Consider the following 23,397-nt stretch of genomic DNA (forward strand, 5'->3'; position numbering starts at 1 on the left):
TACCATATTATTTGAAAGAGATGTAAAAGGGGGAAGACATGGTCCCAGTCCACAAGGATCTCCCAGTCCTGTGTTGAAGCAGACACAGAAACTATTATTTCAATACAGTGGGCATTCCACTCTGTTGGAATACAATTCCAAATGGAAGCCAGGGCAGGATACAATAGAGGCACAGAATAGGGCCTGGAGCTGTGAAGCTTGTGGCCCATGTGAATACCACGCAGCTATATGGGATGTCACCTTTCCCCAGAAACTTTCCAGGGCTCTGCTTTTCCTGGAGAAAGTGTACAGAGAGAAGAAACGAAGAAGTTACAGCCAAGTCTATGTTTGGTAAGCAAACATGGGTCTATGAGAAATACTGCTGATACAATCAAATTATCCTTCCATCACTCACTCATTCACTTAGTGAGATTTTGTTGAGGACTACTGTTAGAGCAGGCAGGTAGCTAGATAAGCAGAGAAAGGGGGACATGGGCCAAATGGCAGAAATCCATACGTCTTGTGAACAACGGGGGTCCTTGGATAGACTAAGAAAAACAGGATCCTCTGGACTGATAAAAAACATACTTTCTGGGTTGCTAAGTGTCCTGGAGGCAGAAGGGTAGGACTGACAGGAATCCCTATTTTCTGAATGTAACCTTTTGATCATTATGACCTCTGTCCAAATGTAACCTTTTGCTTATGATACCCCCATCTGAATGTAACCTTTTGTTCACTTGACCTCATCCAACTTCCCGATCAAGAATAAATAAGGACAAAAAATCCCTCCTCCCCACCTGGGAAGGTGGAGCTGGGAGGAAGTTCAGGAAAGACGACCCCAAACCCCTCCCCATCAATGAATATTCTGCCTATTCATTTTTTACACGCATATAACGAGCTTGCCAAGGAAACTTGGGGCAACTACCCACCTGGATTTGCTCACTCTTTCCTTGAAAGCATACTGTCTATTCCTTAATAAATCTTTGCTTTGCTTCTTGACCTCCGTGTCTTGTTTCTGAATTCTTCCTGCGACAAGAACCTCTTGCCCACAACACTGCCAAGCACCAGAAGTATAGTAGTTGCATTTTGTATTAAAAATGTAGCTCAAAATGTGGCCTCCAGCTCTAAATTGCTCTGATGTAACAGAAAGTAATGAACTCAAGGTTTAAGACATGGATGGTCTGGTAGTCATTGCCATTTCCAGAGTAGTGAGCTAAGCTGAGACTCCCCAGTGAAATGACTGGCACTGTATGTAAAATCAGGACTCTTCCTGACAATCAGGAGTAGTCTCTGTGGGTACCCCCATCCCACTCCATGCTCCTTTAAAAACAACCCCACTTCCAGGAGGAGGGTAAAGGTTTTGGTTTTTTCCTAAAAAGACCCAATAAATGGCTTGATATATTCACTGTTCTAGGACATCTGGGATGGGAATTCAGTGTTATAGTCTCCAGTCTATACTCCACAGATGTGGCCCATCCGAAGGCTTTCTATCTGGAACGGGCAGAGGGTCATCACTGCTAATGACCACAGCGCTCTGGACTCAGCTTCGACAGCTTTCTCAACACAGCAGGCCAGAGAGCCATTAATCATCTGAGTACAGTACACCAGATGAAATATTTTTGCTACTGCTGGTTTATCCACATTAGTGAGGTGGCTCCACATGCCACTCATGAAAATTAGTTTCAGCCTCACTCCATAGTCATGCTGAGTAACACACACACACACACACACACACACACACACACACACACACCCCTAACTGGATTTTCAATGTTAAGTAGTGGTGGAGACAAGAGGTTTTTTTTGTTTTTGTTTTTGTTTTTAATTAAAGCCAATGAAATTTTTCTCCAAAATTGTTGATTTCTACTTTCAGTGTTCTGCTCAGTGTTTTTAGCAGGCTAACTTATGGCGTACTTCCTCATTAATAAATGAGTAATTTCCCAAGGCTCTAGAAGAAAACAGCCTTTATAAAAACGGGTCTTTTCAAACCGTCCTGGTGCCAATGAGTTGACACCAGACTTTCAAGTCTTTTGGGGCCACAGCAGCAGCTGCCTTCATCTTCGCCTTTCTGCTTGAACAGGGAGCCAGAGTGCTGAAATAAAATCACTCTAACAGGATATTTTTAGATTATTAATTTAGTGCTTTGAAATCCAGGAATAATTTGGGAAGAAACAAATCTGAGATGAAAACCCTTTCCAAATATTTCTCTCCTACCTATTTATCTATCACTCTCTTATCTATCCATCCCTGTGTAGGTATAAACATATATACATGTATACACAGACACTGTTGAAAAGTGAATATGAAAATACATATTAGAATATTTGGAAGTTCAAGAAAAACATACGTGGGTAAATTTCCAGAAGGCTCATTATTAAATTGGAATAGAAAGCAAAGGATCATGGATATGGAAAGACCCACCAGAGATTTTAAATCATCATCCATTTTATTATCACTTAATCATATACTCATTCATTCAGCAAATACTGATGTTCAAGGTGTGCAAAAATAATATTAAAGAATTCCTAAAATTTCTAGACAAGAAGAATCAATGTTTGGCTCTAACAGTTTGCCTTAATGCTTAACAGTTGGTACTTTGAAAGAGGTTTTCCTCATTTGTACTTCAAAATTATTTTCTTAAATACAAATACATTTACTCAGCAGAGAAGAACCAGACAATATACTATTTATAAAATTCTTAGACATGCTTGGGACAACAGTTACGAGGAAATGACAATGAAGACAAGTAACGACTCTGAAGTAAACAGAACTTGTAAAACGAAATGCGCTCTCTCCTTCAAAACAGACCTTCTGGGAAATTAAAAATTCATTTTAATATGCTGTCCATTGTTCAGAATGTTTCTGGGACTGCCTTTTGGATCTAACTCTAAAGAGGTTCTTTTAAGTGGTAAATCCTAGTCCTTGGAGACTAGCCTAGACCTTTTTAATCGCTCAGGGAGACAGTGCAGTTGGGTGGAAAGAGCACTGGACATAGGAGTGTGGGTTGCTTCTTCTGGCTCAGGAGTTGGGGGTGCTTACCCTAGCTTTCACATTAACTAGATTTGTGAAACCCAGGCAGTCACTTAACCTCTCTGGGCCTCAGTTTTCTCATTTACAAAAGGAGATCAGTAGCTACCAAGCTTTTTAAATTTGAAGATTCTTTTTAAAGCTTTTTAAAAAAGGATGCTAAGAATTTCCATGTAGTAAAAGCTATACTTTCGCTGTCAGTTGATTGAGAAAGTACTTATTTTGCCTACTTTTGTTTGTCTCTGGAATGACTCAGCAACTCCCAGAGACAGGGACCAACAGTTATGACATGCAGGATAAAGTAGCCTCTAAAATTTGTGCTTCTGTGAATCTTCATACTCATGGAGGACATTATTTAAAGCATGAATGGGAAGATTTTTTTTTTTTTTTGCCATGATTCACAGGAAAAAAGGAGAAGGAACTGAGGACTACACCAGATTAAATGCAATAGTCAAGTGCTACTCAGTACTTTAGAAAATTTGTCACTACACTTTTCTGATGCAAACAAATATACACACATTACCCTTCATCCCATCCACGTGTATGGACAAGTACCAATGACTATGTATTCAAACAATGCTTAGACGCATGAGAGAGCCTTCTGAGTCAATATTTTAATAAAGGATCATGATGGGAAGTTAAACAATAAGTTAGAGGTGGCTCACCCTGTTTTTATAAGACATAGAAATTTGCTGCTAACAGATAGAACTACAATTGATTTGTACATTGACCTTGTATTCTGACCTTGCTAAATTTATTAGTTTTGGTAGTCATTTTGTAGATTCCTTAAGATTTTCTTTGTAAACAATCATGCCATACACAAGTACAGACAGTTTTACTTCTTTCTTTCCCATGTTTATGCCTTTAATTTATTTTTCTTGCCTTGGTGTATTATTTAGAACCTCCAGTACAAAGTTTAACAGATGTAGTTAAGAGTGGACATCTCTCCAGTTCCCAATCTTAGGGGGAAAATACTCAATATTTCATCATTAAGTACGATATTAGCTATTGGTTTTTTCATAGATGCTCCTTATCAGACTAAAAGAATTCCCTTCTATTCTCAATTTGCTGAGTTTTTTCCATGAACCAATGTTGAATGTTGTCAGAGGCTTTTTCTGCCATTGTGGCCAAAGAACATACTCTATAAAATTTCAAGCTTTTAAAATTTATTAAGATTTGTGCTGTAGCCTAGTATATGGTTTATCTTCATGAAAGTCTCTCGTGTACTCAAAAATAATGTCTATTCTGCAGTTGTTGGTAGATTCACATATTTTGAAGCTTCTTTTTATTACATATATACACATTATAAATTTCCTGTCTTTCTGATGAGTTGACCTTTTTATCACAATGAAATGTTCCTCTTTACTTCTGGTAACGGTCTTTGTCTTAAAGTCTACCCTAATACCAATAAAGTCATTCCAGATTTCTTATATTTAGTATTTGTAGGGTACACCTTTTTTCTGTCCATTATTTTCAACCTGTCTGTGCCTTTAGTTTTAAAAAGCAACTCTTATAAAACTAAAGTATGCTTCTACCCAAATAATAAAAATCCCAGTTGAATCTTTCTGTAAAGTTAAGAGTCCTTTTGTAGTGAAAACAACCCTGTTTATTCGTCACAGAAATTCAGCATCTCTGACATTTTTTAATAAGATGGGGGCACACCTGTGAACGTATTCACTCTACACAGAATGTAATGCACTTAGTGACAGTGAGGATCTGAGAACGGTATCGTGGGCTTCCAAAATATACAACAGCTAGTTTAATTTGAATTTATATTTTTGGTAATTACTGAGGAGACTCAAATTATAACTGCATCTGCATTTTCTCAAGGAACTGGCCTTTTCTATTAAAGACATTAAAGGAATTGAGCCTGGAAATGAAGGAAATACAGGAGTTTGTGTTTGAGTGAATCATTGTGCAAGAAATGCAAGATGTTAACATTGGGAAAGCCTTTTATCACTCATTTTTATCAAGCGTTCTGGGGAAATAAAACCAATGTGTATTGGCATTAAAAAAAAATGAAGATGTAGCTACAGAACAATGACTATATGCAGGCGGGGAGGAAGACAAAAAATGGATGCAGAACTCTCTGCCTTCATGAACTGTATTTATGCAGTCTATTTCCCCTTGTCTCTCTGGCCCCATTGTCCACCGTTCTCTTCCCAACTCCGTGCCCTGGCTGGTTGACTTTCAGGAATGAATCAATGGGTTCTCTTCCCTCTGGCTTCCAGTTGCTTTTGGCCTATGGTAAACACGAGCAGGAGATCTGAGGAAGGGAGGAGAGGAAAGCCTGGACATGTATTCTCTTGGTTCTTGTCCTGTGGGGTCATCACAGGCTGAAGGTCAAGGCTTCTGTAAGGGAGGCTTCTTCATTTATCTGACTTTTTTCTAGATTCAAGTAACTTGTTCCTCCTACTGAATCTGTAAGCCTGGGTATGGATGGTAACTGATCCCATTTTCACCAGCCTCATGATACTGAACTAACCTTTGTAGTTTCCTTGTGTCCTTTTTCAATAGTTTCTTTATTAAACACTCTTCTGTTTAGCCTGTTCCATATCTTTCCTGTTGGCACTTGACTGACATAGAAATCTGATGAACTAATGTTAAGGAAAAGCCGGGCTGGCCTAACAAGATGACTCACAAATCTAAGTATCGGAATACTGATCTGAGTTCTGCTGGACTAACTTGTAAATCTAGGTTAATTAGTGTTGGTTTGCTGTTCATGTTTTTTTGCTAGCCAACTGGATTTTCAAAGATACATATCTGGCTTTGGAATGTTGGTTTGCTGCCTCCCCGCCTCCACTTTTGTGATAATGATGCTGCTAAAGCTGTTCCATGCCTATTGGCCGAATCTCCCAAGCTTGTACTTTACCCTACAAAACCTCATGCGCACGTCTTGGAGGTGCTCAGAGCTTCGGAGCAGAAGCCCCTCTGAGCCCGCCGGCGTAATACATCTGAGCACTCCAACCCTCCGAGTGGTGCTTGTTTCTTGGCTGGCCTGTCGTTTCCGTAACACTAACAGTGACCAATGTAAGGTACCATATGTTAAGTGCCATGTAAATATTACAGACAGTAAAATATTTTGCTGAACAAGCTGTGAGTAGAAAGAAATCTCCAAGGCTTAAGATCCTAAGGGAGGATGTCCAGGGGAGGGTGAGATATGACAAGTAGTAAAAAATGACTATCAAGGAGACACAAATAACGAGGGAGTTAGAGCAGAACATGTTCAAGAAATGGTGGTAACACAAGCCACGTCGGGCTCAGATGAGATTGCATGGGGCAGTGACTGCACAGAGACACAAGAACCTCACGACACTTAATACTGAGAACCCATCTTGTGTGAAATCCCTCCCATTCTGAGGAATTTCTCTCCTACTCAAGAAAGCGCGCATGAGGACTAGGGAAGATGACATTATTGGATAACTGTGAATGTGCTCAAATCTCATACTTCAGTATGATTAGCAGCAGCCGGCTTGGTCCACAACGACGGCAACACGCCGCGGCTGAGAACCTTTGCTGCGTGCTTTAAACACCAATTCAGTTTGCACTTCAGCGTGCCTAAGAGTCAGCTTTGCTAAAGGCTTTTAACTTGATAACTTGCAGATACTTGGGATCTACCCACGACAAATTCTAATTCAGTAATTCTATGAAGGGGCTTGAAGAATGCGCATTTTTTGACAAGGTGTGTACCTGATTCTGATACAAACCACAGAGGGAGAAACCACACTGGGAGAAACAATAACCGACACTAAAGGCTTTCAACCAGAAGCACGAATTAATGACGGCGGTCTTTTAGAAAGATTAATTTGGCCAATACAAGACAGGCTGGATATGGAGAGAATAAGGACGAGAAAGGGAGAAAAGTGAAGACTCTGAAAGTCCCAATAGCTGGAAGAGTACCTGGCATGAAAAGGCTGGGATGAAAAGAAAAGAAGGGAAGGAACAGATGTGAGCAAAGTGAGGACTGAGCAGGTATTTATTTACAGTGTCAGGGTGTTGTGGTTTAAAATATGCCAAATTTTTTTTTTTTTTTACACACTCTCCTATAAAAAAAAATAGTGGCTCTAATTTGCCTCTCCTTGAATATGGGGCTGACTTAGTGATTCATTTCTAACAAACAGAAAGTGGTAGATGTGATGCATGACTTTGGAAGCTGGGTTAGCATAAGTGACAGGGCTTCCTCCTGGCTCCCGTGGGTGACATGCCTCCGAGCCCTGGGCTACAGTGAAGTCCAGTCACCCTGAGACCCGCATATGGTGGGATAAGAAGAGATGCCTGAGGAACTCCAGCTGTTCCAGCCCCCAGTATTTGAGTCTTCTTCCCCAACCAGGCATCAAATGTTAGTAAAGAAATCTAACTAACTCCAACCACCATGTAAGTACAACGTCCTGAGAGATCTTGAGTCAAAAGCAACCATCTGAGCAGCTCGTGGCTTCCTGAACCATCGAAAGCATCTGAAATTATCACATTGTTGTTTTAAGCCACTAAGTTTCAGGTGATTTGTTATGCAGCAACAGTACCTAAGTTGCGTGGCAAAGTCAAAGATGACTCAGATCTTATCTTTGTAGGAAAGTTGGAAATTGTCTTTTCACTTTATATAGGGCAATTATAAAAATCTCATCAGCCTTTTAACTTCAATTTTTTTGTAGTCACAGCACATCACAATAAAAATAAATGAATAATCGTTCAGTAATGTATTCTCAATTTCAAAGCCTAATTATTGAATAGTTATAAGCAAGCTTCAAGTAATTAGTCGCAGGGGAAAATATCCACATTTTCTTTACTATTTTGCATGAAAGTGCTAATGCTTAGAAAAAAAAATTTGTATAATTAAAATTAAATCATCCCCCCTTAGGAGCAAATCGAATTTGTCTCCCTTAGGAACAGCAAATCAAATTATGAGTCTGTCAAATCAATTCACTATGTAAGGAGGATGACAGCCCTCTGAGGACTGAGTTTCTTTCATCTCTAAGCATTTTTTTAAAACTATATTTATCTAGTCGAGAACTTCTTACATGTTCAATCTCACGCACTCAGACTCAGAACTTAACTCTATTTTTAGACTCCTTTTAAATGGCAAAGGTGAGGCTAAATTACAGATTCTAAAGGAAATCACAACTAGAAAAAGAATGAATTTTAAAACAGTCATATACACCTGCTGTAGCAGGTCCCACCCTCTGTTATCTCACGATGCAACATAAATGGAATTCACAAGGGCGGTGTCTGCTCGGTGGGGGGGGGGGGGCGCCCACAACCCTCGGAAGCACAATTCCTGGAGTCCTTATCTCTCACTCAAGGAGCCTAAAGGAGTCAAATTAAGAGTGGCATTATTATAGGGATAATCTTGGGTCATTACTTTATTTAAAATAATTATTCCCAAGCACTGGCGAAAGCGAGGGTGTCTTGAGGGGGCCTTTCAAGTTTCCTCCCCACTACTCCCCGACTTGACCACTCACTCCACTACCACCCAAGTGACAATGCTTAGTGCCTGCTACTACTGAGCACCAGTACTTTAACTACGAACATCGCACCCCAAAACTATGACAACGCATCTCAGAAAACAAACCACGGCGAACTGCTGATTTAACCAAGAGTCTGGACGTGTGTTAAAGAAGCCATTACTTCAGATATTCTGCAAATGATCCCTGATGAAGCCGACTTATTGAATCCCCTGGTCCTGGATTCCTTAAGTAGGATGCGTGCACCCCCGGAGGATGGTTCAAGGTGATGAACTGGAGTGCAGGAGGAATTCTTAGATCCTCTGTTTAAATCAACTTTTAAAACTTGACAAGTGGGAGAAATTAAGCTCCACAAATATTTAACATATAGGCTGACAGTGTGGCCCCCACCATGTCAGACAGCCATGTGCCACCTATGTAGGGTCTACACATCTTTGTGAGGTATTCTTCTGGTGACAAAGCAACAATGAAAACCAGCCACAGCTGAGACAAGGGGAGGACAATGGGGGGGACAATGGCACCACAGGGTATGGACTCCAACACCTTCTAGAGGCCAGGTTGGTGATGCAAAGGCCAGCTCCCGGCCAGGGAGGGAGTCGGGGGAACGGCCCTGCAGCAGACAGCACCGACACTGTGCCAGCAGCATTGCTCACATGTAGGAGGTGGACTGGGAGCTACCACATCTCCAAAAATTTCCAAACAAGCCAGAAATCTGCTTTTTATATGAAATCCTCCAATTTGAGAATTTGACACACTTTTAAAAATTGTCTGAAGCCCACATTCAGCCTGAGAGCTGCGAACGTGTGACCTCAAACTGACTGAAAGCTAGCGGCATTGGATATCTGTATTCCCTCCCTTGGAATCCTCGCTCTGACTCTGCTTGCTGGTGGCTTTAGGCAAGTTACTTAACTTGTCTGAGCTTCAGCTTCCTTACCTTGCAGAGTGGAATAACAATAGCTAAAGTTGGGGAGTCAAGTGATAACATAATAAAAATCAATTTTAAAATTAGTGCATTCAAATATAAATGTCTAGAAACAATATACTTTGCTTCCACCAAAAACAGAATCAGAAGCATAGGAACAATGGAAAAATGAAGTCAGTGGAAGCACCAATTGATGCCTATCAATACAATAGAAGTAAAATTCTGGATCTTGGGACATTTGGGTCAAAGACACGTAACCTACTTCTTTTTGATTACACTTGGAAGAAAACCAACCAGCACTGTCATCAAGCAAATTCTGCATAAATGTTGAGCAAGGCAGCCAGAGGCACCAAACCACTCCTCACATGAAAATCACATGGACATGGATGCACAAGCCTCGCCAGGAAAGGGTCCGAGGCCGCTCTGTGGGACCGCCCCTGAAGAGGGAGAGGCTGGGAGGAAGCTGGCTGGAACCAAGTGGGTGCACAGAATGGAGGGAGTTTGGGGTCTGCTTATATATATAGATGCATACTGAGAACACCGCCACTAATCAGTGAGCTTCTGAGTGCTTCTGCCTCGCAGTGTGAACGTCCCAGGGCTGGCGGAGAGATCACTGGAGTGGTTCCAGCCATTTTCAGCAGCAGAAAAATGTCTTTGAACAGAGTCTCACCTGGAAGCCCAAACATAAAATAAAGCAGAGCTGTTCTGGCTGCCTTTGCATCTCAAGGTGGCCTCTGGGCGCCATTGATCAATTCAAAAAACAGTCCTAGAAGGGACCTGGAGGCCCTTTTGCCTTCAAAGCCTCTGACAAAAATGAGGGAAGAGTTGGGGGAGACCCTTCCACAGCATAAATCTGTGGAGCATCCATCCTCACTGTGCCGAGGAGTAAGAACCACTGCCTGTTGGTGAGCCGTTACCATGAGACACACACTGCTAAGAACTACAGGCCCTCGACCTTATTTAACCTTATAATGGTCCTGTGAGGTATTATTATCCTCATTCTTCAAAGGAAAACACTGAGGCCTCCAGAGGGTCAGCAAATTAGTCAAAAGCACAGATTAAATGAGTCCAAACCTGCTATAATTTAGATGAACAGCTGAGAAATTGAACTCAGGATCACTTTTCAAACAGTCACTTAAATTCTTCTTTTTCTGGATATCCATGACACTAATACTTATTTTCCAATTCCAGTCGACAAACATTTATTGGAACCCAATATAGTAAAGGAAAGTGCTAAATTAGCAGAGCAGGTGTGGGGGTCCTGAGGTGGTAACGGAGAAAAGGAAGAATGCATGGAATTTTACGGCATGGATGACACAGAGAAAGAATAGAAGCCAGCCTTGGAGGGGAGACAGACAGAAACAAACACAATAATTCCACAAAGATCAATTGAATACTGAGAATAATTGGTTAGAAAAAAAGTAGCTCATTCATAACAGTAGCAATAATTAGGAACAAAGATAACAAAAAATGTACAAGGCTTTTCTACAGAAAACTGAAAAACTTTACTTACTGAGGAACATAAAATAAGATCTGAATGAATAGAGCAATACGGCGATGCTCATGATGGGAAAATGTCAGTTCTCTGAAAATTATTCTCTATATGATATAATCTATATTGAAATTCAGATAAAAATCTCTATAGCTTTTATGAGTCTGACAAATTGATTCTAAAATCCATAAAGAAGAGTAAATGTATAGGTGTAACCAACTGAGAAAAGAAGACGAAAGGGAGTAGGCTGTCTTTCAGACATCAGGGTATAATCTAGAGTTCCTTGACTGAAATCATGATGTTGACGCAGATGAACATAAAGAGACAACAGAATTGAGGAGAGAAGCCATAAATCAGATCCATGTCTATATAGGAAGAAGTCATTTCAGTGGGAAAAAGATGTACAAGTCAACACATGATCTTTGGACCACTGGATACATTTTTCATTTCCATTTAAAACATACAATAGAATTCTATCTCTGCCTCACACTATACACAGCAAGTAATGCAGATAAAATAAACAGCTGAATCTTCATGACAAAAACTTAAAATAGCTAGAAAAAATAGAATATTTTTGAGGCTATAGATAGAACATGTTCTTAATATCTAAATGCAAAAGCCAAAAGCAAAATACTGATATATTTACCACATTAACATTTAAAACTTCTGTAGGACAAAAGAGAGGTCATGATTCTGCATGTGTTTCAAGCATGACTTAGAAAAATATCAGTGGAGGAAAATAGGTAATCAAGATATATAACAAAGAATTAGTATCACAAATGTCAAAATCACTAATAAAAAGTAATCCAAGGGGCCAAGGTTATGTTTTAACAATTCTCAAAAGAGGAGATACAAATGGCTAATAAATACACTCTTAAATGTTTCAGTTCACTAGTGGTTAGGAGAATACATGTTAAAATAGCAATGCAAAAACATATCTAATCTGTCAGGTAGCCTAAAATAAAAATAACCTGAAATTAAGTATTGGTGCGATGCAGGGAAATAGGAAAGAAGTAATCATAAATTTATTAGATCACTTTTTAATAATGTATTAACAAAATCTAAAATGTAGATTTAAAACCACACACACACATATACAAACACACACAGAGCTTCCCTCTACCCTAGAAAATCCATTTCTAGAAATATGCCTGAGACATCTTTCTGACATATGCCAAGGGAGATGTGTACAGAAATGCTGTTCACCGTGCTGTTGGTAATAGTAATTTTAAAGCGATCTGAAATTCCACTAATAAAATATGATATATTTACATGATGTAACATTATGAAACAGCCATAAGAATGAGCTTGGTCTGTATGTATCAAAACAGACAGAGCTCAAAGGCAGAATGCACAGTGAAGAAAAGCACATTAAGGGTTGATATAAACAGCACTGAGGAAACAGCAGGGGCAGGTCACTGTGAGAGACAGGAAGTAATCCGGCATGGAGAAAGCATAAGCAGACACAAAGAACTGGAGGATTAGCTGGGGCCAGATAGTTGAATATATTGTTAATTATTGTCAGTTAAAAAAAATTGGTTTAGCGTAGGCGTTCTGCCTTCATTTTTAATAATAGCACCTCAGAGTTCTCACTGGTTTCAGCTTTACTGTTTGGTTAATAAACCCTCAGTACAGAGATCCAGCTTTTCTCCCCACTCCTAGCTCGTGGAAAATGAAATTCCACAATGTTTAAAAAGCACCTTGCTTGGGTTCTAACTGTGGACTCTGAACTGCCTGTGTAAATCTTGGCTATGCAGTCTGCTTGGTCAGTGGTGAAGAGATCTGAGACCTCCCATTTCTGCCTAGCTTGATTTCTTTCCCTCACTAGTCTGTTACCTCTCTTCAGCAATCAGACCCAAGGCGAGAAGAGATTTTTTTTCAGAGAGGAAGGAACTACTGTAAAATGCAAGGAAGGGAACCAGGACTCTACTATGGTGATGGTGACGAGAAGAGTCGCCATCTGCCCCGTCAACTGGCAGATGGGAGCTGGGAGGGCTCAGCTCGGGCTGAGAAGTAGGGGTGGGAAGGAAAGATGGGGTGCAGCATGTCACTTCTGGTGGAAAGGGCTCTTTGTCTCTCAAAATCTGTTTTCCTTTCTTCCATGATAACAACTCTAGAGCCAGGCTCATGCCTGACCACATGACTCATCTCCCAACCTTTGTGATGGTTAGGATGTAGCCATGTGACCTGAGTTCTCATTACTGGGCTGTGAGTAGTGATGTGTACTGCCCTGGGGTCTGGGACTGAAGTAGTTGAGCATGTCCCTTCTGTACTCTTCTCCCTCTTCCAACCACCTGAAAACAACCATGGCACAACCTAGCTTTCACCATGCGGACGTCAACCATGTCCTAGGGCTGTGGTTGTCAAAGTGTGGTCTTGAGATCTCTGAGGATTGCTGAAACTCTTTCAGGGAGGTGAAGGGTCAAAACAATTTTCATACTGACACTGAGAAATTCTGTCTTTTTCACTCTCGTTCTCTCACAAATGCACAATTTTCCAGTGGCTATGTGAAGTGTGGTATCATAGCAGGTGGAATGTAAAAGCAGTCATAAGAATCCAGCTCTCTTCTATTAAGCCAGAAATTAAAGAGATTTGCAAAACTGTAAAGCAATGATATGGTTACTTTTCATAAAAATGTGTTATTTTTGTCAACTTGTATGGTTTTATTGTTATTTTTAAATGACTTAATATTTTTAAATGTCTGTTTTAATGTCTCATATACTAAATATCAACAGATATAATCCATGTAAATGAAAGCTTTTTGAGTTCTTTAATAATTTTTAAAAGTGTAAAAGGGTCTTATGACCAAAAAATTTGAAAACTATTGCCCTAGGTTTTGGAGGAACAATAACTTGAAAAGAACCTGCATCTATGAATGACTGTGAGGACTGACGCTGTGAATGAATAAGAACCCTCATTCATGGTGACGCTGTCACATATAAGAGGAATGAGGATGCCACTGTATCACTGGGGTCTTATTATTATAGCACCTTGGATTTAGTCTAAATAATACAGACAATAGTCATATAAGTGGGATATTACCATATCAAAAGCTGAAATATGTGGTATTGGTTGGTTTTTTTGGGCAGTAAGGGCACAGATATTTTAGACTGGAAAGTTGATGACCCCTTTTATGCCACTGCAAGATATTAGGTATAAATATTATGATAATCTGGAAGGCATACCATGTTCCTATGGGGCCCATAGCTAGAGAAGAAATGCCCAGAAAGAGCTAGAAGGTTACTATGTGTTGACTATTCTCTGTTGTATTTGGCAACATTTTACAAGAAATAGATAAAACCTTCAGTAAAATCAAAAATGAAAAAGGAGAAGTCACAACCAATACCACAGAAATACAAGGGATCATAAGAGGCTACTATGAGCAACTATATGCCAACAAAAAGAACAACCTAGAAGAAATGAACAGCTTCTTAGAAAGGTACAATTTGCGAACACTGAATCAGGAAGGAATAGAAAATATGAACAGACCAATTACCAGCACTGAAATTGAATCAGTAATTTAAAAACTCCCAACAAACAAAAGTCCAGGACCAGATGGCTTCACAGGTGAATTCTACAAAATATTTAGAGAAGAGTTAACACCTATCCTTCTCAAGCTATTCCAAAAAATTGCAGAGGAAGAAACACTTCTGAACTCATTTTATGAGGCCACCATCACCCTGATACTAAAACAAGACAAATATATCACAAAAAAGAAAACTACAGGCGATATCACTTATAAATATAGATGCAAAAATCCTCAGCAAAATACTAGCAAATCGACTCCAACAATTGCATTAAAAGGATCATACACCATGATCAAGTGCGATTTATCCCAGGGACGCAAGGATTTTTCAATGTCTGCAAATCAATCAATATGATACACCACATTAACAAATTGAAGAATAAAAACCATATGATCATCTCAATAGATGCAGAAAAAGCTTTTGATACCATTCAACATCCATTTAAGATAAAAAAAAAAAACTCTCCAGGAAGTGGGCATAGAGGGAAAGTATCTCAATATAATAAAGGCCATATATTACAAACCCACAGCTAACATCATGCTTAATGATGAAAAGCTGAAAGCATTTCCTCTAAGATCAGAAACAAGACAAGGATGCCCACTCTCACCACTTTTATTCAACATAGTTTGGAAGTCATAGCCATAGAAATCAGAGAAGAAAAAGAGATAGAGGAAATTCAAATTAGAAAAGAAGTAAAACTGTCACTGTTCACAGATGACACAATGCTTTACATAGAAAATCCTAAAGAAGTGACCAGAAAACTACTAGAGCTCAACAACTAATTTGGTAAATTTGCAGGACACAAAATTAATATACAGAAATCAGTTGCATTTCTATACATGAACAATGAAATAGCAGAAAAAGAAATTGAGGATATAATACCATTTACCATCACACCAAAAAAGAATAAAATACCTAGGAACAAACCTACTCGAGGAGGCAAAAACCTGTACTTCAAAAACTATGACACTGATAAAAGAAATTGAAGATGACATAAACAAATGGAAAGATACACTGTGCTCTTGGATTGGAAGAATCAATATTGTTCAAATGGCCATACTACCCAAGGCAATGTATCAATTCAATGCAATCCCTATCAAATTACCAATGGCATTTTTCACAGAGCTGGAACAAAAAATATTAAAATTTGTATGGAAACACAAAAGATTCTGAATAGCTAAAACAATATTAAAAAAAAAAAAGGCAAACAGAGCTGGGGGAATCACGCTCTCTGACTTCACACAATACTACAAAGTTACAGTAATCAAAACAGGATGGTACTGGCACAAAAACAGACATACAGATCAATGGAACAGGACAGAAAGCCCAGAAATAAATCCACACACTTATGGTCAATTAATCTATGACAAAGGAGGCAAGAATATACAATGAAGAAATGACATTCTCTTCAACAAGTGGTGATGGGAAAACTGGACAGCTACCTGTAGAAGATTTAAATTAGAACATTCTCTAACACCACATACAAAGATAAACTCAAAACAGATTAAAGACCTAAATGTAAGACGAGATACTATAGAACTCCTAGAGGAAAACATAGGCAGGACACACACTGACATAAATCACAGCAATATTTTTTTGAACCAGCTCCTAGAGTAATGGAAATAAAAGCATAAATAAACAAATGGGATCTGATTAAAACTTAAAAGCTTTGGCATAGCTAAGGATCAGAACAAAAAGACAACCTACAGATGGGGAGAAAATATTTGCAAATGATGAGACTGACAAGGGACTAATTTCCAAAACATACAAACAGCTCATACAGCTTAGTATCAAAAACAAACAAAAAACAACAAGCAACCTTATCAAAAAATGGGCAGAAGATCTAAATAGACATCTCTCCAAAGAAGACATCTAGATGGCCAACAAGCACATGAAAAGATGCTCAACATCACTAATTGTTAGAGAAATGCAAATCAAAACGACAATGAGAAATCACCTCATGCCAGTCAGAATGGCCACCATTAAAAAGCTCACAAGCAATAAATGCTGCAGAGGGTGTGGAGAGAAAGGAATTCTCCTGCACTGTTGGTGGGAAAGTAAATCAGTGCAGCCACTATGGAGGACAGTATGGGGAATCCTCAAAAAACTAAAAATAGACTTATCATGTGATCCAGCAATCCTACTCCTGGGCATATATCTGGAGGAAAATATAATTTGAAAAGACACATGCACCCCAATGTTCACAGCAGCATTATTTTCAATAGCCAAGACATGGAAACAACTCAAATGTCCTTCGACAGATGACTGGATAAAGAAAACGTGGTGTATATATACAACAGTGGAATAGTACTCAGACATAAAAAATAATAAAATAATGCCATTTGCAGCATTATCCAGAAAAGAACTTTGAATGTAGTTACTTGTACATAGAACTAACTGGAAGCAAAAAGAGAAGCCTACCAAATTTTTGAGGAAGTGGTTTTACCAAAGTAACTATCAGCCTACCCAGAAAAAGCTTGTATTTTTTTTTCAAACTTAAAATAGCTCCCAAGGAGGGCATAGTCACAACACATCACTCTGATGGGCCCATGCAGAATAATGGATAATAAGAATAACTTCTCAGAGGGCCAGGGGCCTCAGAAGAGAACAGGCAAACAATGATTCCTTAAGAGAGAACACGGAGTTGCCAACGGGTTAACCCAGGAAATCACTCCACTTCCAGGGCAAGGACCGTTGGCAACCCCTGCCTCACAGGATTTGTTATTTGCTACGGTTCAGGGACCACCACACACAGTGCCAAAATTCCCTCTTCTGAGTTGGGGCCTTTATTTCACTTCTCCTGGTCTTGCTCCTCCACTGTTTATTGTTGGCGGGGAGGGAAGATAACCTGGTGTTCAGTTGACAGGTGGCTGTGATGAGGGGTCGAATCTGGACCTAATGGAGAGAACTAAACATCAAGTCGAGATTCCCAACTTTTGCACCAGATGATGGGCTCTGGGTTGTTTCCCCCGGGGAGTGAGCGAGCACATTCTACGTGTGGGAAGCAGGGAGCATGCAGAACTGCGGCAGAAGCTGCTAGTTCGTTGTCCCAACTTCCCATAGTAACAGAACTGCCACCCAGCTAAACGTCCCAGCCTGCCTCGTGATTACAACACATCTACATTCTCAGCAGTGCCATGTGAGCAGAGGTGATGAATGCCACTTCCAGATCTGGGACTTCAGACCTTCACATCCTCTTCCCCTTACATGCCAGCTGGAACCCATACATGAGGCCAACCAACCCTGCTTCGACCATGCAGATGATGACAGTGTCCTAGGAGGTGGCGGAACAACTTGGCAGGAACCTAAGTGACCTCAAGGAGAAAAGCTGCCCCGTCAGTCTGACTGTTCACACTGACACTACTCCCTATAGGAAAAATCCACTTACATCTTAGGTCTTTCTGTTACAATGGTCTTACCATCACTCATATAGATGCTCATGTCAGAAATCCAACTTTTTGTACACTCTGAACCAGTGAGGAAATCTTAGGGGAAAATTTCTGCATGTGTTTATATATGCCTACATGTGCAGTTAAAATAAAAGCTGGTTAAAGAAAAACCTTGAAGAGTGTGGTACAATAAAAATATGTGTTTAGTCTTTGTACCTAATTCCTGGCACAGAGCTTCTAAAACACTTGGAATTTCCTGAGTGGTAAGAGTGTCTTTTGTTGTTCATAATTAGCACCTTCTGACCATACCCGAGTCTGAGCTAATGAGGTGACTCAGGGTAGGGTCCTTACATAGCATCCAGATGGGGGCTGGTTGCCAGAAAGACCAAATGTGAGATTACAAGGTGGGAACTTTGAGCCCCACTCCCCAATGTCCAGGAAGGGGGAGGGGATTTGGAGACCGGTTTATAAAAACTCTTCAGCAATGAAGTTTGGGGAGCTTTGGGGTTTGTAAACACACTGAGGTGCTGGGCGGGTGGTGCACCCAGAGAGGGCAGGGAAGTTCTGCGTCCCCAGCCCGATACCTCGCCCTGCACAGCTATCCTGTTTGGCTGTTGGCTGAGTTGTATTTTTTAGGATAAATCAGTAAATGTAAGTAAAGCATTTTCCTGAGTTCTGAAGTTGGTCTAGTGAATTATCAAACTTGAGAAGGGTTTGTGGAAACCTTCAGATTTATAGCTTGTTGGACAGAAGTACAGGTGGCCCCTGGGACGTCTGAATGAAGTCTGAAGTGGGGGACAGTCACGTGGGACTGAGCCCTTACCCTGTGGAGTTTGCGCTAACTCTGGGTATTTAGTGTCAGAGATGAACTCAATTATTGGACATCTAGTTGGTGCCAGAGGTTTGGATAATCAGTGTGGAATATCACCCTCAGCACTTGGTGTCAGTAATGGTACCCCCAAAGAAGACACCACAGGAGCTTAAGCCTACATAGGGTGTGAAGGAATCAGGGCTGGCCCTAACACTTTGCTTTACATGAACACCTCAGTTTGCCTCTGCACTCTCTAAACTCCTCAGGTCAGCAACAATAGCACAAACCTGACACCACTGCACTGCCTGCAGAGGATGAGAACCTCCAGGCTGCTACCATGCCAGCCTAAGAAAATGTTAAATTGGACTTTTCTAGCCTCGGAAGTATGGTTGAGTACAGTCAATGCAAGCGACTGCACATCCTACAGAGATGCCGGACCATCTTATAGAACTTGCTAACGGCTGTCCCCAAACCAATTGGTGACCCTTCACCCCCTGTGGTGAAGGCTTATCACTCATGTCTGGGCTACATAAGGGAAGGTGAAGATTGATCAGGTATCCAGAGAGGTTTGCTGGAGAGTCACGTGTTTTCTGCCCCCTTCCCCACTACCTGCCCCAGTGCGAACATGAGGAAGACATTCAGGATTCTGAGACATCACTTTAGGTTTCTGAGCCCGAACCAGGTCCAAGCTGAGGACAGCAGACATATATTAAACTGAATGAGAAACTGAAGTTTTGATGTATGCTGGACTGGACTTTTTTTTTTAATTAAATTTTTTTCCCAGCTTTATTGAGATGTAATTGCAGAATGGGCTTTTTAATACCTGAAAATGAAACCATCTGCCAATATTTTAAAGTGACCAGGAAAACTATAGAACCGGCCCGAGTTATTACCCAGGGAAGAAGCGAGGGACTCACAGCACATCTGAAAGGCAACAGGCAGCAGCTCGCCGCTTTGCTGCTGGCACCTGCCACGGGCATTTTGTTCCACATGTCGGGTGGACCAGGTTTCGGTGTGAATTCCTGCCTGCCCAGCAACCACGCTTCCACCACGGCCACACACCACGTGCAATGGCTGACACAGCTCTCATCTGCAACAGCAATATTGCTTGGCAGCAACAGCAACAACAAAAAATTGGTTTTTCTAGTTTTTCTCTCTTCAAGGCCAGAGCAATTAGAACCAAGTCCTTAACCTGAGTAAGCACCAGAAGTTCAGGACTTGCTGTGGGAGGGAGAAACCTGAGGAGGGGAAAGACTTTCCATAGCACAACAGACGCCCCCAGTCAATGCGAACATTCAAAGACAGGCTTCATGAAGCTGACCTCTGGCCTTGAACTGCTTAACTCCAGACTTCTTTTATATGAGACATAAACTTACAACTTATTTATAAGTCCTCTTTGATGGAGTACCTGTAATTCAATAAAAGCTTCTCTAAATAAGAGAAAGAGAAGTAAGTTTGTAGAAAAATGGGCAAAGGAAAACAGGCAATTCACACAAGGAAGAAACACACATGGTCAATAAGAATCTGAAAAATACTTCACCTTAGAAATAATTCAAGAAATATAAACATCAAAAGTGAAATACTGCTTCTTATTTGCCAGGTTGGCAAAATTTTAAAATATGAATTATATAGCTGGTTGGAAAGGGTCTGGAGAAATATTTTGTCATTCAACACTGTTGGGATGAACCTGGGAAAGCCTTCTTGGAAGACAGTTTGGAAACAGCTTTGAAAATTAAAACTGCATTTGTATAGGGGCATGTACACATGTCCAATCACGGGTGTGTGTGCAAGTGTAATGCACAGAAAAAGGCCGGAAAAAGGACATATAACAAGCCTAACGGTATTTCTATTCTCAGGAGAGGAATGGGAGGAGGGTATTAATGGATGTTCACTTTGTACACAAGGACTTAAAATTTGTTATTTTTGTACTTAAAATTTTAAATGAAAAACGAGTCACACTAGCTTTTTGAAGATTAGATACACAAAACATTTTAATTGATTTATTTCTCTTTAAAATAAGTGTGCTGAGTGTTAAGCAGGCACAGTCTACTCAAATTTGAGTAAATTTTGGCAAACTGAATGCTACCTTGTTATAGGCAGGTGGTTTATTACTTCATATCCCCATGAAGAGGGCTTCCTTAATTGGTAACAATGTAAATGCAGGGTGGCATTTTATATCCCTGGGCTGTGCTGAATAAGGCTTGTTTTAAGTAATTAAAGATTAAAAAAACCACAATCTTAGGGAAAGTATTCTGAAATAAAGGTTAGAGAGATTTGCATTCTTTTCATAAAAATAACAAATTCTATTATTTGTTTTTATCCTTTCTTTTTGGCAGAGACCGTCTTCAATTTTTAAGCATGTGTGCCAAGGAGATGACCTTCTGCCAACCTACACTAATGTACTTGCCAATTTTCAGGCCAAAATTCATTCAAAATAACAGCAAGTCTTCCAAGAAGTATATATTTTTTTAATCTCAAAGTTTTTAGCAAAAAAAAAAAAAAAAAGGTCATTTAAAATATAAGGAGACGTTCTTACTTGATCCTCAAAAGACAGAGCCTGGGCAACATCTCTTGGGAATCCATCTATAACAATGCCCACTTCATCAGGTATTTGCATCAGTTTCTGTTTTATCTCTGTAATTGTTGTTTCCTTTTTTCAAGAAAAGAGATTAAAAAAAAAACCCAGTTAAACTTATACTCACAACTGGTACAAAAATCTTTGCAGGATAGAAGCAAATCATACAACAGTACCTGTGGGGCCAATTCTCCAGTTGTAATTATTTTGGCAATAAGACTCCATTTCCTATTGCTGCTGGTACTGTGGATCTTCTTCCTTAACAATTCTCCCACTGAGATGTAGTGAAATCCATAACGTTCTGCGATTTTCAAACTCTGCGTACCCTTTCCACTTCCTGGACCACCTATCATTTAAAACAGGCAAAACTGTGAATTTCTGAGCCAATAAGAAACTCCCTTTTACACAATTACTTTTCTCATTTTGAGATGCAGAGTCCAGACTAGTAACAGGGTGGAAACCATTCTACTTGCGGCATTCTTGGTGCTACCCCTGAATGCAGAGCATGTGTAGACTTAGCCAAGGAAAGGTAGAGTTGTCGTGATCGACTGTATTAGATGAAAGAAACATTATTTGCTTTACCTATTTTAGTGAACAACTAATTTAAAACATTGAACAATGCAGTTGAAAGAAACCGTTTCTGTTTTTCTGTGTAAACTGTAATAGTTTTTCCCTCTGTAATCAAAGAAGAATCTGAGATACAGAAGACAATGCTGTACCCCGAAACTGACACAATGTTGTAAACTGACTATACTTCAATTAAAAAAAAAAGATACATATATATATATATATATATATAAAAAGAAGACAATGATGGAAGTGACAGAAATGGGTTACATGCCAACAAAGAGTTAATAAGCAGTTTTGTGAAATGTAACAATTATTTTTAATCAAAGCCACACCAATATTGATACAGCTTATTTAAATCTTAATTTGAACTCTGTCTGTTCATGTACCTCGTTGCCTTATTGCCTTTGAATGCAAAAGCTTTACTCAATAAATATGTATAGTGAATGGAAGAGGTCTTTAAGGTAGAACAATTTCATAGAACTCATGATAATTTTGATTTCGTGACTCATTAGTACAAAACAATCAATATTTTGCAACATAATTCAATACTAATTGTCAGTAACTGCCATTTACTTTTTAAAAGTATAAATACTAAAATAATTATAAAACATATGCCTCAGATTTTATTTCCAGGTCATATTACATTATTTTAGTTAATTTATATTTCTAGACAACCTAGACTAATTGGAAGCTACGGTCTGAATAAATTTCAAAATAGCATGTGTAACAATCAGCCCAATCTGATTTGCTATTTGTTGGCAATTATAAAAATAAAGTATTTTCAAGTTCTTAAGCATAAATTATTGACTGTAGACAAAATGTTTTTAAAAGTCAATGTATAATAAGTAATGAAATGTTTTTGGTAACATTCACTGAAATATAATTGATTAAGCTATACTGAACATAAAAATTCAATAGGAAAGTGAGTTAATATTCTTCCTACTAATTTAATTTATTAAGTTTTTTAGAGGGTAGAAGTCATTTTACATATTATTTAGCACATATTTTTTATTCATGTTGCAAATAACATAAGTGAAAAAGAAAGGTGTTTGTTCTGCTTTGTTTTGTTTTCCATAAGAAGACTTCTGAGTGGGTGGACTTGGTTGGCAAGGGCTTATTTCCTCTTTAAAATTTTTAATGTGCAGAATTTCTTAACCCCAATTCCAAATAATGCACCTAATAAAGCTGGCTTTGCCTTTTCATTGCTTTATTAAATTTAGGATAGGAATCTGTTTACGTTTTTGACATTCGCTTTTTAAGAAACTCTAAACCCAATCCTATTAGACTTAACATTATGAACTACTAGATTAAATTCATTACTTTGCAAATCAAAAGTAAGTTTGGTTCCAAATAATTGCTTTTGGTCTATTAAGCCACGGGCAAACCATGTATTGACTGAAAGAAAAAAAAAATAACATGACCAACGCTGTTAACAAATTCAAACTGACTTGATCCCTGCAGAATGAAAGTTATCTTTCATAAACTGTATATCCACACCTGATTACAAAAAATCATCAAAATAACAGATTATAAATTCCACTGAATTAAAAAAATTCAAACACAGTAAGAAAGTCGTGACACCTTCAAGGAAACAAAAAATTTTATCAATTAATGGCGGCAATAGCAGTCAGCAAAAAAAATATGAT

General features: G+C 39.2%; 1 protein-coding gene across 3 annotated transcripts in view; it reads right to left on the minus strand.

The window, feature by feature from the left end:
* Positions 1 to 23,397, minus strand: part of AK5 (adenylate kinase 5) — a 213,569-nt gene that overhangs the window by 179,812 nt on the left and 10,360 nt on the right. For all 3 annotated transcript variants that reach the window (XM_031465421.2, XM_010989052.3, XM_031465420.2), the window contains exons 4-5: positions 21,358 to 21,527; positions 21,143 to 21,256 (exon numbers count right to left, since the gene is read on the minus strand). In XM_031465421.2, coding sequence (XP_031321281.1) covers positions 21,143 to 21,256; positions 21,358 to 21,527 — 284 coding nt within the window. The remainder of the gene's footprint in view (positions 1 to 21,142; positions 21,257 to 21,357; positions 21,528 to 23,397) is intronic.

This window comes from Camelus dromedarius, chromosome 14 (assembly GCF_036321535.1).
Source record: "Camelus dromedarius isolate mCamDro1 chromosome 14, mCamDro1.pat, whole genome shotgun sequence".
Taxonomy (NCBI): domain Eukaryota; kingdom Metazoa; phylum Chordata; class Mammalia; order Artiodactyla; family Camelidae; genus Camelus; species Camelus dromedarius.